This window comes from Brachyhypopomus gauderio, unplaced genomic scaffold (genome assembly GCF_052324685.1).
Source record: "Brachyhypopomus gauderio isolate BG-103 unplaced genomic scaffold, BGAUD_0.2 sc50, whole genome shotgun sequence".
Classification (NCBI taxonomy): domain Eukaryota; kingdom Metazoa; phylum Chordata; class Actinopteri; order Gymnotiformes; family Hypopomidae; genus Brachyhypopomus; species Brachyhypopomus gauderio.
Window position 1 is genome coordinate 2,469,731 of NW_027506875.1, and position 15,802 is coordinate 2,485,532.

At 45.7% G+C, this 15,802-nt stretch overlaps 1 protein-coding gene across 2 annotated transcripts; it reads left to right on the forward strand.

The window, feature by feature from the left end:
• Window positions 1-418: 418 nt before the first annotated feature.
• Window positions 419-7,485, forward strand: LOC143487756 (uncharacterized). 2 transcript variants are annotated; one of them, XM_076986903.1, is made up of 3 exons: window positions 419-485; window positions 4,078-5,071; window positions 6,910-7,485. In XM_076986903.1, exon 2 carries the CDS (start codon window positions 4,200-4,202, stop codon window positions 5,007-5,009), a length of 810 nt encoding a protein of 269 aa, XP_076843018.1. In that variant the 5' UTR covers window positions 419-485; window positions 4,078-4,199; the 3' UTR covers window positions 5,010-5,071; window positions 6,910-7,485. The 2 variants fall into 2 exon arrangements, with proteins under 2 accessions (XP_076843018.1, XP_076843019.1); XM_076986904.1 differs by lacking the exon at window positions 419-485 and having other exon boundaries at window positions 3,862-5,071.
• The last annotated feature ends 8,317 nt before the right edge of the window (window positions 7,486-15,802 follow it).

The window sequence follows — 15,802 nt, forward strand, 5'->3', positions numbered from 1 at the left end:
AATGAACAAAACATTTGTCCCAAAATTAACACCATACACTACGTCTACGAAAAACTCATCTGGTTCCTCGTCCAGTGTATGCACTTTTTTCTTTGTCTCAGCTGTGCAGCATTTCGCATAATGGTTTCTTTTTCCACAATTATTACACGTTTTTCCATAAGCTGGACATGTTCTTGGTGCGTGACTGCCTCCACATCTCTTACAAATGCCATCCCCCATTTTATGCATGCACCGCCACTTCAGTTTTGGCCAGTTCTTTGACTCGCTCTCGTGAGGTCTGCGATGCCCTGCATAAGTCTACTGCCTATATCAATGTGCATGTTTTTACCTGCATTTTTTATTTGTTATAAATATGGAAGTGTGAAGTATGAAATGTTATGAAAAAGTGTTAAAATGTTAAAATATTTTATTCGAATCATTTTCAGTCCTACGTGAATGTTGAAGTTGGTTTAACAGTGAGACAGTTGATGAGATCTTCTGAAGAGGTGAGTTATTTTTTAAACCTGTGACAAATTCCTCAGCATCCACATAAATCATCAACCATTTAAAACACACAACCAACAGGTAGCCTGTAGGCCCAATTTCACCCTTTGGATTTGGATACATAATGTGGCCTTAGTTGTTTTGGGTGTTTTTGGAGTCTTTGAACAGGCTCCCAGTCTCATTACACACAAAGGCTGGGTTATACATCCTTTTACACAGTACTAACACAGTATTAGTGAATCATTATACACACACACACACAGGTAGTTTTATAACTTCCCTGAACTAGCTAGTAATGCATTTGTTATATAGCTGTTGTGAGAAATGGTAAAGGAATGGTGACCGTTACGCACAGTAATCATTGTATTATACACAGTTATCTGTAACACCATTTTAAAGTATGAAAAGAGTACATTTTTATGACTGCTAACATTTTTGTTCAAACAGTAGAAATAAGACCCTACCAAATTCACAGCAGTGAAAATCACATCACGAACCATGAAAAGAAAAATTTCCCCATTAAATATGACATTTTCTGTGATATCTTGGTGCTGCCCATAGATTAATTCTCTGATTCAAAGAGGCACAATAATTTTAAAGACCAAATCACACTGCTGGAACTCATAAGGAGCTTCAACAGACCAAAACAGCTCTGCAGCACCATGAGAGAGAGAGGAAGGAAAACAACTTGGAATATGAGGTTGATGAGCCCTACAAAATAAAAGTCCCTATCAGAGTTGTAGAGTAGGGTCTGGCCGTAAATCTCACCTCTGGGGCTTACCTCATCTGTGGGACCTATTGAGGTCCCAGAGAGGAGGTCCTGTTTTTATCTTGATCGCCAGCTACTGGCGTGGGGTGGTATTGCACTGGAATATAACAGGTGTAGTTATATTCCAGTGAGTGTCGTTCGACTTTTAACAAAGGTTACTTGACAGCAGGCCAATTGGACTGACGAATAATTGATAAGTGAAAGTGAAAATGTGTTTTTTGTTCTCTTTTGTTTTGTACACTGCGTGTGCGTGCGTGTCTGTACATGCTTTTTGTGACTCTTGGTAGTCTTGAAGTTCGTTTTGCATCCTGCATGGCCACATTAATGCATTTTATTGTTCATTCTGAATGCTGGGTTTTACTGTTTTCTCTTGAGTATGAAGCTGCTTAATTTTTAATGAGCTTGATTTGAACAAGCAGATATCACAATAGTTTTATCCATTAAGTTTGAGTTCTTCAAAAACAATTCAATGTAAGCTTTTATTTGTTTTATTGCCTTTGAAATCTTTGTTTTGATTCTAAATAATATTTTTTGTAAATAATTCACTAATCAAGTTTGCTTGTATTATTTCCCTGGTCTTTATTGCTTAATACGTTACTGAGTTAAATTTGGGTTTCTTGCATTTACTTAATCAAACACATAACATAGGCATTAAACAAATTTGACAGTTCTGTATATAGCAAGTGTAGTTGTCTGAAAAAGATCTTTCACTGCTGCTTAAATTAAAAGTAAAATCTATTTGTGATTTTCTCTATAGGATGTGTTTAACATGTCCTTAAATGCCACTGTCAAAAATGGTTACGATCTTTCTACTCCGTTCAGTTTAAAATGTGTAGTATTATTTTTCCTTTTTTGTTACTATTTATTTATTTTTAAAATGAAATATATATATATATATATGCCTATGTTATGTGTATATAGATGAAGTGGAGAAAGTCAGCAGCTTTAAGTTCCTCGGCGTACACCTCTCTGATGACCTCACCTGGTCCCTTCACACCAACATGATTGTGAGATCTGCCCGTCAGCGTCTCTTCTTCCTGCGCAGGCTCAAGAAGTTTGGAATACCTCCTGTTATCCTCACCAGCTTCTATAGATGCACTATAGAGAGCATCCTAACAGGCTGCATCACTGCCTGGTATGGCAGCTGCACTGCTTGTGACCGCAAAGCCCTTAAAGGAGTGGTGAGGACAGCAGAACACATCATAGGGAACAAACTACCAGCCTTACACGACATTTACCAGTCTCGCTGCCGCAGAAAAATCCAGAAGATCAGGCTAGACAGTGGTCACCCAGCACACGGCCTGTTCACCATTATGCCTTCTGGCAGAAGATTTCGCAGCATCCAGGCTAGAACAACCCGGCTACTGAACAGCTTCTATCCACATGCTGTCAGACTTCTGAACGATCTGTGAGGCTAGGAAACCCCCTACTTAAATCAAAATTTTTATTTTTATTTTTTAATTTAAATTTTAATTTAATCTTAAATACTTTATTATTCTGGTATATTATTGTATAATATAATTCTGGTATATTAATATTGCTGCTATACATTGTGTGTATGTTGTGAGTATATTTTCTTGTGTTTTTCGTTGCTGCTAAATGCAATTTGCACCGTTTTTGTACTGTTTTGCCACTATATGTGATACCGCCCTGCTGTAGAACCATTACTATCTGAGCCTCACCCCAAGCATTTCAATGTATGTTATGTCCCAACATGATGTGCAAATGACAAATAAACTTGAAACTTGAAACTTGAATATATATATATATATATATATATATATATATATATATATATATATATGTATGAGTGAAAGCAAGAATGATTTAAACTCGCTATTCCTACACATGGTTATATAATACAGTTATATGAAAACATTTGCAAATAAATATTTATTTATATATAAATATTAATTATAATATTATTCATAATATTATATATAATAAATTAAATTCCGTTTGGCAAGAGGTGTCCAAACTTTTGCATACGACTGTATGTGATGTTTGCTAAAAAAAAATATATATAATATATAATTAGGGCCGATAACGTCGATAACGGCCGACAACTAATTAAATTTAACATTTGATATATATATGTATACAGATAAAAACGGTCTGCAAGCGAGTTAAATTTAAGTAGTGGTCGGCCGTTTCGGTGTTAACGCCGTTAACGGCCCACCACTCAATATAATATAACCCATCGCTCCATTCAAAATTGCTCCCTATCACAGAAATATTGTACTATTTACCATATTTACAATTTACCATTATATTTACAATATAGTGCACTATTTCTGTAGTAGGGGGCGAACACAGAGGAGTGATCTCGTGATCTGCCATGCTTAATTTCTTATGCAATCACGTGACAGCGAGTCGTCATTTCCTGGTCTCAGGGATGAGATCGGTCTCAGAGAGGAGGTGGACTGAGAGGAGAGATTTACGGCCAGACGCTGTTGGAGTTGTATAATCCAGGTTCAGAAAGTAAAAGTCCTCACTCAGACTTTCTGTATTGTGTTGATTCCATGATTCCACTCATTTTACATGGATTGCACTAATTAGAAATCTAGCAAGCTTGAGCAAAATCCTGGTGAGGACTTTTACTTTCTGAACCTGGATTATACAACTCTGGTCCCTATAGCCTGAACAGTGGAACTGGACCAAACAGAGAGCGACATGTATAACAAATTGGACAAGTGTTTTCATGTTAGTAAAGGAATGAAGCCTAGCTTTTCTCCTGATGGGTTTTAGTATGAATGTCTTTAGTATTGTGCAGAGCCAAAACATTTATAATTATGTTTCATCTCACACGTCTTTTTTCCCTTTAGAAATCAATGCTGTCCATTGACACATCTTCTCCGGCTGTGTCCTCTTTCCTAAATACGTCAAATTTGCCTACATAAACACATTTATCTATGAGGAGTATGTCAGACAGCTGAAATCAGGAAGCATGGAAAAGGAGAAAAGCTACTTCTGCTCAGAGTGTGGGAAGAGTTTTAATAATAAGAGTAATCTCAACAAACACCAGCATATTCACACAGGAGAGAAGCCATATCACTGCTCAGAGTGTGGGAAGAGTTTTACTACACAGAGTAGTCTCCAGCGACACCAGCGTATTCACACAGGAGAGAAGCCATATCACTGCTCAGAGTGTGGGAAGAGTTTTAATAATAAGAGTAGTCTCCACAAACACCAGCGCATTCACACAGGAGAGAAGCCGTATCACTGCTCAGAGTGTGGGAAGAGTTTTACTCAACAGAGTAGTCTCAACGAACACCAGCGCATTCACACTGGAGTGAGACCGTATCACTGCTCAGAGTGTGGGAAGAGTTTTACTCAACAGAGTAATCTCAACAAACACCAGCGCATTCACACTGGAGTGAGGCCGTATCACTGCTCAGAGTGTGGGAAGAGTTTTACTCAACAGAGTAGTCTCAACATACACCAGCGCATTCACACAGGAGAGAAGCCATATCACTGCTCAGAGTGTGGGAAGAGTTTTGCTCAAAAGAGTAGTCTCCACGAACATCAGCGTATTCACACAGGAGAGAAGCTGTATCACTGCTCAGAGTGTGGGAAGAGTTTTACTCAACAGAGTAGTCTCAACGAACACCAGCGCATTCACACTGGAGTGAGGCCATATCACTGCTCAGAGTGTGGGAACAGTTTTAATAATAAGAGAGTCATCTCCACAAACACCAGCGCATTCACACAGGAGAGAAGCCATATCACTGCTCAGAGTGTGAGAAGAGTTTTATGACAGTGATCTCCTGCGACATCAGTGCATTCACACAGGAGAGGAGCCATAACGCTCAGAGTGTGGTAAGAGTTTTAATAATCACTGTAATCTTAAGCAGCACCAGCGCATTCACACAGGTAGAGGTGTCAAGTAACAAAGTACAAATACTTTGCCACCTTACCTACTTGAACAGTAGCATTTTGGGTATCGATATGTTTCTGTAGTAAAAAGACAACTTTTTACTTCTTCTCCTTACATTTTTCCCAAATTATCTGTACTTTCTACCTTGTTAGTCCTATTTTATTTTGGCTTGTTTCTCAATCTGGCAGGAAACCGTAAAAAAAAAAACTATCCAGATAAATCGTGCCATCCAGATAGATTGTGATCTGACTGTGGTGGGATGAGAAATATAAACATATACCATTCCTACACCCTGTTGCGTTTGTGTGTGATCCATCACACGTATCCAGTCACTCCAGCAATGACATAGCAAACATGTAGCTTAGTGTGAAGATATTCATGACAGAGACTCGAGAAATTAAACAAAATGTCCCAATTAAGCACCAGCGAAGAAGTTGGTAGCCAGGAAGACCCTGCACTGTATATCAAGTCACTTGTGGTAGGTTTTTGAATTATTTGTCTTGTCATCTGTGTATTTGTCGCCATGTTAATAAATGTTGCCGGGTTAGGGCTGCCCACCGCTCTGGCCACGTGTGCACCACAGCCCCCTAGTAATCACTAGTGTGTGTTTGTGTGTGTGTTCTAATTGCACAGATGGGTAAATGCGGAGTACAAATTTCGATTGGGGTATAAATTGACAAATATGGCCCATTTCATTAAATTCATTTCAACCTTGCCACTGGGACAATATGGTTTTAATAAATTTGCATTGGATGGTGTCTAATTTTCTTCAACTAAATTCCGATAAGACTGAGGTGCTGATTCTTGGGCCCAAAGCTGCTCGAAGCAATTGGGCTGATATTCCCCTTACCCTAGATGGTTTTTTCAGTAATACCTAAATGTACCACAAAAAGCTTAGCTTAGGTTACTATTGATTTGGATCTTTCATTTGACACACATATATGCAATGTCACTAAGGCTGCCTTTTTCCATTTACGTAATATCGCCAAGCCGAGACACTTTAATTAACTGATGCATGGTAAGCTGGTCCATGCTTTTGTCTCGTCAAGATTGGACTACTGCAATGGTCTTCTAATTGGATGCTCTAAACAGTCCATAAAAAAGCTACAACTTGTACAAAATGCTGCAGCTAGAGTCCTAACTAAGACTAGAAAATTCGATCATATTAGTCCCACTCTTGCGGCATTACACTGGCTTCCGATTAAATATCAAATTGAATTTAAAATTCTTCTGTTAACCTATAAGGCGTTAAATGGTCTTGCCCCACAATATCGGAGTGAACTCATTGCTTACTACAACCCATCTTGCCCTTTGTGCTCCCAAAATGCTGGATTTCTCCTTGTTCCAAAAAATTCTAAGACTACAGCCGGAGGCAGAGCTTTCTCATTTAAAGCTCCTCAATTATGGAATAGTCTTCCAGCTCCAATCCGAGATTCTGACACAGTTCCAATCTTTAAATCTAGACTTAAGACTCACCTATGTAATCAAGCCTTCAGCTAATATTCCCCTTGTAAGATGTGGGGCTCGGGGGGCCCCCAGACGTTGAGATTTCTGGTAATCATCCAACTGTGTCATGGCATCACTCTAGTTGTGACAATGACTTGACTGGAAAGCAGTGTTTCATTAAGCCCTCATGACTGTGGTCACCTCTGAACCCCTCCCTTTAGGTATGCTGCTATAGATGGCACGTGAGCTATGTACGTTTAAATCAATGGTGGTTTAAATTGATGTCCACACTCTCAGTCTGTATTGTCTATCTTTTTGCATGCTTCTACCCAAGACAATTGCATGCAAGCATCTACAAGCACCTGGGAGATGGTCTGGCTTGCCGGTGGATGTACTGATGCCAGGGTTGGATGTGCCATTGCCACAAGAGGATGTGCTGATGCTAGCTCCTACCTGAGGCTCACCATCTGCACTGAAGGGACTGTGACTACTTGGCCGGAGAACAAAAACCTTAACTATAACCGTAGAACCACCTTTTGTCCACAAATACGGACTTGTGCTAACGGCATGGGTTAAAGTTCTCTGTCACTACGACGGATTTCCATCATTTGATTTTTTTGGGGAAAAAATCTGTCAAATCATAATAAACCACACACGCGCGTGATATCTGTTTTGTGGCCGAAATATGATTCTCTCACTGGCGCTCATCAGCGCTGGATGGATGACGGCGGTGTAATTTGATTGGAATTTAGACTAAAGTACTTGAAAATGCTTGAAATTGTAACTACTTTGTTTCACAACTGTCTGACTGAACAGTTCTCTTGTATTACAAATACATGTTTCGAGGGCGAAACATGAGAGAACGTGAAGACGTTAACGTGTGCGTTTTGAAAATAAACAACCATTAAATAATTTGATAAAAAAGCGAATTATTTTAAATCATTTCGAGTATATGTATAAATATTTAACTTAATTAAGTTTAACGTTGGGCGGCATGGTGGTGTGGTGGTTAGCACTGTCGCCTCACAGCAAGGCGGTCTGGGTTCGATTCTCGGTCTGGGCTGCTCTGTGTGGAGTTTGCATGTTCTCCCTGTGCCTGCGTGGGTTTCCTCCGGGTACTCCGGTTTCCTCCCACAGTCCAAAGACATGCGTGTTAGGTTGATTGATCACTCTAAATTGCCCGTAGGTGTGAGTGTGTGCGTGTGTGTTGGTCATGCGGTGGACTGGTGACTTGCCCATGGTGTACCCTGCCTTCGCCCGGAGATGCTGGGATTGGCTCCAGCCCCCCCATGACCCCGACTAGCAGGATTAAGCAGTTCAGATAATGGATGGAAGTTTAACGTTCTGGGAAATATTGAAAGGGACCTTTAAAGTGACGTACAAGTGCTTGAATTCCACCTTATAAAGGTGTATGAACCCTGCAAACAGGACTTTGTTCATTGCGCTGAAGCGCAGCACACGCGAAGTTACAAAATTCGAGAGGTGCACGACCTCATGAATCGACAGCGCGTGAGGCCCTCGCGCACGGGCGGCGCCACTGCGACTACGTCATTTTTGCCGCGCGGACCCTCGCGCCGCTCAAGTATAAACCAGTCAGCTGTCAGAAACAGCTTTGATGTGTGGCTATATTATATACTATGTGACCTAACACAAGGATTGTCTGCTACAGAGGAAATTCAAATGATGTAAGCTGGGGGGGCACATGAAACTTTTTTGTCCCGGGCCCCAGCAAGGGCCTGCTCAGAGATATAGCATTACACAAACTTATCGCATCATTTCCTCAAATGTGATGTCGAGTTTTTGTAGGCTGAAATGTCCACACATTTGGCAGACACAACTGACAGCGCATTATATAACTGTCTTTTTACACGTTTGTAATGTGAACATTGGCTGAGAGTCCAGGGATGCTCGGGAGGTTTTTCTGTCACCATACTTTCTTGCTACGGTGGAGAAAGTTTGCGTATGTGATCACGTGACTGACCGGCTTAATTTGATTGGTTACTCATACTCAGGTGACAAGACGTTGGTCAGTCTTCTCACTGAAAAGACGAATTATTTACAAAACGAAAGTAAAGGTAGCGCGGCACAAATCCGATTGTAACGATTGTAACATAGGGAGTTTTTCCTCGCCACTGTCACCTTTGGCTTGCTCATTAGGGTTCTGGACCCATAGTATTGTTAACCTTTTAAATCCTGTAAAGCGCTTTGTGACAACATGTGTTGTGAAAAGCGCTATACAAATAAACTTTGATTGATTGATTGATTAACGGAGTAAAAGTCGCGTTTTTCTCAGCACATATTTACTCAAGTAAAAGTAGAAGTCTTTCATATTAAAACTACTCTTACAAGTACATTTTTGTCCAAAAAGCTACTTGAGTAAATGTAACAGAGTAAATGTAACGCGTTCCTACCCACCTCTGATAACACAGTCTTCACCTCACTTCTCCAAAGAACACGTCAGTGTGAATCTGTTCTATTGCTGAGTAACCAGCCACTTCCTGTTTTATTTATCATGTCAATAAAGGGTTAGGGTTAGATTATTAAGATTCATTATTATTATTGTTAATAATAATAATAATAATAATTATTATTATTATTATTAATATTAATAATGTTGTGACGCAGAGACAGAAGCGGCAGGAGGCAGAGTGTGACCGGTTTTATTATCCATTGCAAAAATGAACTTAAAAATACTCAGGCCACTCGGCAGGACAGTGAAATAAGTATAACAAAGAATAAAGAAGAAAGTAACGAAAGAAAATGGAAGCAGCAATCCGATGTGCAGAGCAGGTCTTCTCTGAAGCGATGCGAGGGTGCAGGTACAATGCGCAGCACTGGACAGCACGACCTGTGGGAATAAATACAACCCGAACCTGATTAAGTGACAGGTGTCAGTATTCGGGTGATTGTGATGGTGGGAGTGTCCGGGAATGAGAGGGTGTGTTCTGTGATGTTGTGGGCATGCGTGTGAGGGAAAGAGTGCGTGGGCGCGCCCTCTGGTGGCGTCTAGGCTGACCCACCGTGACAGAACCCCCCCCAAGGATCCCTCCAGCCGAACTTTTCGCGGGCAACCCGGACGACGGGGAGCAGGAAGACTAGGATGCTCACGATGGAACGAGGCGAGCATGGAGGGGTCCAGCACCCGGGAAGCCGGGACCCATGACCTCTCCTCAGGACCGTAACCCTCCCAGTCCACCACGTATGCGTCTTTATACGTCTTGCGATGACATACGGGCCCGCGTAGTGGTCAGCCAGCTTACCTCTCGGTCCCAGCCTTCCATCGCTTGTCGACACCCATACCTTATTGCCAGTTCTGTAGACAGGGGTTTTGCTTCTCCGGCGATCAGCTGCCTGCAGCGCGTATCTGCCCATATGCGCTCGCTCCTCTTGCACCAGTCCTCCACCACTGGTTGATCTGATGCGGCAGCGTTCCAGGGGTATAAGGCTGGCTGTCTCCCTAGAACGCACTCGGAAGGTGTTACACCAGTGCTGGATTGGACTAAGGAGTTTTGCGCATATTCTGCCCAGATGAGTAGCGAATGTGTCCAGGTACTCGCTACAATATGCGCGCAGGAATCTCCCCAGTTCCTGATTTACGCGCTCAACCTGTTCGTATACCTGAGGATGGTAACTAGATGTAAGACGTGATGTTGAGCTTGGCGAGGAACTCCTTCCATACCCGAGAGGTGAACTGTGGTCCTCGATCGGATACGATGTCCTCTGGTAGCCTGAACTGGCGAAACACCTCGCGAAACAGTGCCTCTGCTGTCTCCCACTCTGTAGGTAGCCCTGGAAGTGCTATGAACTGCACCATTTTAGAAAACCGATCTACGATGGTAAGGATGGTGGTATTCCCCTCGGACGTAGGTAGGTCGGTGACGAAATCCACAGCAATGTGCGTCCGGGGCTGCTTGGGGATCGGAAGAGGCAGTAGCTTACCAGCTAGAGGGGTGTGTGGCACTTTGCTCCGCGCGCATTCTGCACACGAAGCGACGTGTTGCATGACGTCTCGGTGCATACCTGGCCACCAGTAGCGGGCTCCCAGCACTTGTGACGTCCTCGTGGATCCGGGCTGACCTGTACCAAGAGACGTGTGTGCCCAGCTGATGAGTGGAGTGTTCTGCGTCGGGGGAACAAACCTACGGTGAGGAAGACACCTAGGATGTGGATTAGCCGCGGAGATCGCCCTGTCAATCTCCCACACAGCACAGAGGAAGCAATCCGCTGGGAAAACTGGTTCTTCCTCCGTGGAATCCCTGCTCTCGGGGAAGGAGCGAGAGAAGGCATCGGCTCATGTGTTCTTCACCCCGGGGCGGTAGGTGACCTGGAAATGAAACCTGGAGAAGAATAGAGACCAGTGGGCCTGACGTACATTCATTCTCTTGGTGGTTTTCAGGTATTACAGGTTCTTGTGATCCGTGATTACAATTAGGGTTGTCCCGATCCGATATTTGGATCGGATCGGCCGCCGATATTAGCAAAAAAATGCGTATCGGTATCGGATCGGCAGACACGAGAAAATGCCGATCCAGACTCCCGATCCAGTTTTTTTTAAGTCCGATCCGGGTTTTCCAGCGCACCCATTTAGATAATCCATTCCAGTTTTTGCTAGTGAGAGTAAAATCTGGTCCGCATTTTCCAGCACACCTTCAGCACACGAGCATAGTTTCTGCCCCAATTTAGCTCCGTGGCATCTCGGACCGCCGTGTAAATTTGAAGTTATCAGTCAGTTGTGTGGGATTATTTTACCTTAAAGGATGACAAAGACGAAGAGGTAGAGTGCAACATATGCCACAGTAAAGTCAAGCGTTGTGGTAAAGCTGTAAGAACTTTTAATACCACCAATCTAATCAAGCATTTAGCGAAATACCACCATAAACAACATGACGAGTTTCTAATGAAAACCGAAGACAAAAAGAAAGGTCCTACACAACTAACACTGGCAGAAACGTTTGAATTGAAGGGAGTGTATAGATGGGGATGGAGCAGCAAAGTGTGGAGTAGAAGGCATTTTGCTTTTAATTAGTTTACGATATGTGCACGGATTTTTTTTTAAGCTTTGGTTTACACTGATGGATGTTAATGTTAATGTTAATAATAGACTATTTTCCACTCAGGTTGTGTGTTTTTTTTAAATATAATTTACAATATTATGTAGCGTCGTGTTTACAACGGTAGCACTGATAATTAGGGGGCGGGGCATTCATGCTCCGAGGGTACTTAAGTTCAGCCACCATCAGGGTGATCCTTGTTCTTGTGTTTGAGGTTAGCGTAATTCTAAGGGTGAGGGCCCTTCGGGATACGTTGGTTTACTTCTAAGAGTGTTGTCTGTTGTTGCCTGACTGTTCAATAAAGAAATCGCTATGAGCAATTTTCCCGACTCTCGCTTCTTCGCTTCGCCACATTGGTGTCAGAAGAGGGATAGCAGGACTTCTCCGGCCGAGAAGTTGCAGCGAGCCCTGGCTGAAGTGGAGCAAGCCTTAGAAGAAGAGGAAGCCCAGCTGCGGGACACGCGCCCGAGATCGCGTACCGAGCACCGCACCACGGCCAGAAGGACCGGCGAACTACGAGAGCGCCTGGAGACCTGCGTGGAGCCGTGTGCCGGATGGCCCGGCGGCGAGGCCAGTGAACTACAGCACCGCTCACGTGCACGGGACGGTGGCATGCCGGTGACGGCGCGTCTCCCCCGTTTTGATGGCAGCGCACCTTGGGAATGCTATGAGGCGCAACTCAACGCAGCGGCACGCCACCTGGGATGGACGGCAGCAGACGCGGCACTGCAACTAAGCCTGTCGCTAGAAGGGGAGGCACTACAAATTCTCCTAGATGTACCGGAGTCCGAACACGGCGAACTGGAGTCGCTCAAAACAGCGCTCCGGCAACGCTTTGGCCGAGTACCGCTCCAAGAACAACAGCGGCATGCGCTAAGAGAGAGAAAGCGGCGCAGGGGCGAGAGAGTGAGTGTCCTGGCAGTAGAGCTCAACACGCTGGCACGACAAGCTTATCCGCGGTTCCCAGAAGAAGCGCGCCAAGAGCTAGTGTTAGAAGCGTTCATTGACGCGTTAACGCCGGAACGACTTCAGCGGCATGTGCGGCTAGCAGCACCGCTGAACTTGGCAGACGCCGTGAGAGAGGCGGAGCGTGTCGAGTCGATCCTGTGCTGCCCGCTCCCCATGACCCCCGTTACACCATGCAGAGCGGCTGAGGTGGAGGAAGAGGAAGCGCGCGTGCAGCGAGTTGCGCAAGATCAACAGCTTGTTTGCTGGCGGTGCCGAAAGCGGGGACACCGGGCCCGCCACTGCAGGGAAGTAGAGCCGGCGGGAAACGACAACGGGGCCGGCCGGTGAGGGACGGCTCGGCCCCCCCCGAAGAGACCCTCACGCCAGAGCAAGTAGCCGGCCGGCTAGGGAAACAACACGGACTCTGGCTCCGGTGCGAGGTGGGCGGCGTTAAACTCACCGCACTAGTTGACACGGGCTCGACTATTTCCATTATTAGACCGGGGCTATTACAACAAGGCTGGGATAGGAGGGAGACCGTTAGACTGAGATCAGTTACTGGCGAGGTTATAGCAATAAAGGGTAAACAGAGGCTACCGGTGAAACTGGGGCGGCAAACGACACATCACGACTTCTGGCTAGCACCTATTCAGGAAGCCTGTATACTGGGGCTGGATCTGCTAGCATCCGTTCAAGCTCGGATCTGCATAGAAACCAGAGTACTAAAGACGCGCGGAGAACACCTGCCGCTGGAGGAAACCGAGAGCGAACAGCTGAGTCGTGTAACAGAGGCCGACCGTACAGACGCCGATCGGCGTCAACGCACGGCGACCAGCGGGAAGTCCCCCTCACCCGGAGGAGCTGAACACGCAGCGTCGGGTGATGGTGGAGGACCTGCTGGACGCCGAGCGGCACCCCAGGCGAACCGGGCGAAACTCCGCCCACTCGAAGGAGCTGAACACGCAGCAGCGAGTGGACAGGAGCGAGCCCGAGGAGCCGGGGGCGGCGTACTCGAGCTTCGCCAGAACCCCTCTGACGTAACACAAAACGCCGTACGAGAGCTGTGGGACCGAAGTTGCGACGGACTCGAGGCGGGACAGCGACACCAGCTGTGGGAGCTGTTGCAGAGCTACATTGACGTGTTCGCCGCAGACGAGTCGGAGTGCACCAAGACCGACATGGTGGAGCACCGGATCAACACCGGGGACGCAACACCTGTCAAACTGCGACCACATCGGCTGCCATGGGCGAAACGTCAAATAGCCGAGCAGAAGATTCTGGAAATGGCGAGGGCAGGAGTTATCGAACCGTCCAGTAGCCCATGGGCTGCACCAGTCGTGCTGGTACGCAAAAAGGATGGCGACTGGCGGTTCTGCGTCGACTACAGGCGGCTGAATGCCGTCACAAAGGTAGACTCCTACCCACTGCCCCGCATCGACGACACGCTGGACCGACTCGCAGGGTCACGGTGGTTTAGCTCCCTAGACCTGCGGAGCGGCTACTGGCAGGTAGCATTAGCGGACGAGGCAAAAGAAAAGACGGCGTTCACCATGGGGGAAGGCCTGTGGCACTTTCGAGTGATGGCATTCGGCCTATGCAACGCGCCAGCCACGTTCGAGCGGCTGATGGAAAGAGTGCTAGCTGCAGTCCCCAAAGACCGCTGTGTCGTATATTTAGACGACGTCCTTGTGCACGCTCCAGAGTTCGACGAGGCCCTGAACCGGCTGGCTGAAGTGCTCGAGGCCATTCGGGTAGCAAAGCTAAAGCTGCACCCCAAAAAGTGCAGCTTACTACAGCGCAAGGTAGCGTTCCTGGGCCACGTAGTTACACCGGACGGGGTAGCTACCGACCCAGCCAAAGTAGAGACCGTGCAGCAGTGGCCGACGCCGATCAACATCGAGCAACTACGAAGCTTCCTGGGGCTGGCATCGTACTACAGGCGGTTTGTCCGCGAGTTCGCCAACCGGGCAGCACCCCTGCACCGGCTAACAGAAAAGGGGGCCAAGTTCGTGTGGGGCGAAGAACAGGAGACGGCGTTTCAACAGCTGCGCGACGCCCTCACCTCTGCACCTGTACTAGCTTTACCGAGAGCCGGCTGCCCGTTCATCCTGGACACCGATGCCAGTAAATTCGGCATTGGCGCAGTGCTGTCACAGGAACAAGAGGGACAAGAGCGCGTGCTTGCGTACTTCAGCCGCGGTCTTGCGAAAGCAGAACGCAACTACTGCGTGACACGGAGAGAGCTGCTGGCCGTTGTAGCGGGCCTGAAGCACTTTAGACCGTACCTGTACGGTACGCCATTCACACTGCGAACCGACCACGCCTCCCTGACGTGGCTCATGCACTTCAAGGAGCCAGAGGGGCAGACGGCGCGCTGGCTAACGGCTGTGCAGGAATATCAGTTTCAAATCCTGCACAGAGAGGGAAAGAAGCACAACAATGCCGATGCCCTCTCACGCCGACCGTGCAGTGAACAATCGTGCAGATACTGCGAGCGGCTGGAAGACAAATGCGAGCAACAGGCCCGCTGCGCCGTCATGCGACGCACCCCAGCCACACAGTGGGACCCAGACGAACTCCGCGCAGCCCAAGAGGCAGACGCAGGACTGAGACAGGTGGGGCAATGGTTGAGAGAAGGATGGCAGACGGAACGGTCAGCAGTGACGCCGTTCGGGCCAACCGTGAGAGCCTTACATGCTCAACGCCACACTGTAAAAAATTTACCTGTAATATTACAGTAAAATACTGGCAGCAGGGTTTCCAGCTATTTACTGTAATTTTTACAGCTTCTGTACTGTATTTTAAATTACAGTTTCTTACTGTTGTATGAAAATACATTAAAATACCGTGAATTTCTGTAAATACGGTAAAATACTGGCAGCTGTGTTTCCAGCTCTATACTGTAATTTTTACAGCTTCTGTACTGTATTTTAAATTACAGTTTCTTACTGTTGTATAAAATACATTAAAATACCGTGAATTTCAGTAAATACAGTAAAATACTGGCAGCAGGGTTTCCAGCTCTTTACTGTAATTTTACAGTTTCTATACTATATTCTGAATTACAGATTTTTACCATTGTATTAACATACCATGAAATTGACTGTCATTTTAGTGTCTGTATACTGTATTCTGAATAAATAAAAATTTTCCCCATGACAGCTGTCCAATTTAAGTAATCTGTGAAATTACTTCACTGACATACAAATTAGATTTCTAAAAAATAAA

Coding starts and splice junctions, on each gene's coding strand:
- LOC143487756 (XM_076986903.1), top strand. CDS start 4,200: ATGGAAAAGGAGAAAAGCTACTTCTGCTCAGAGTGTGGGAAGAGTTTT.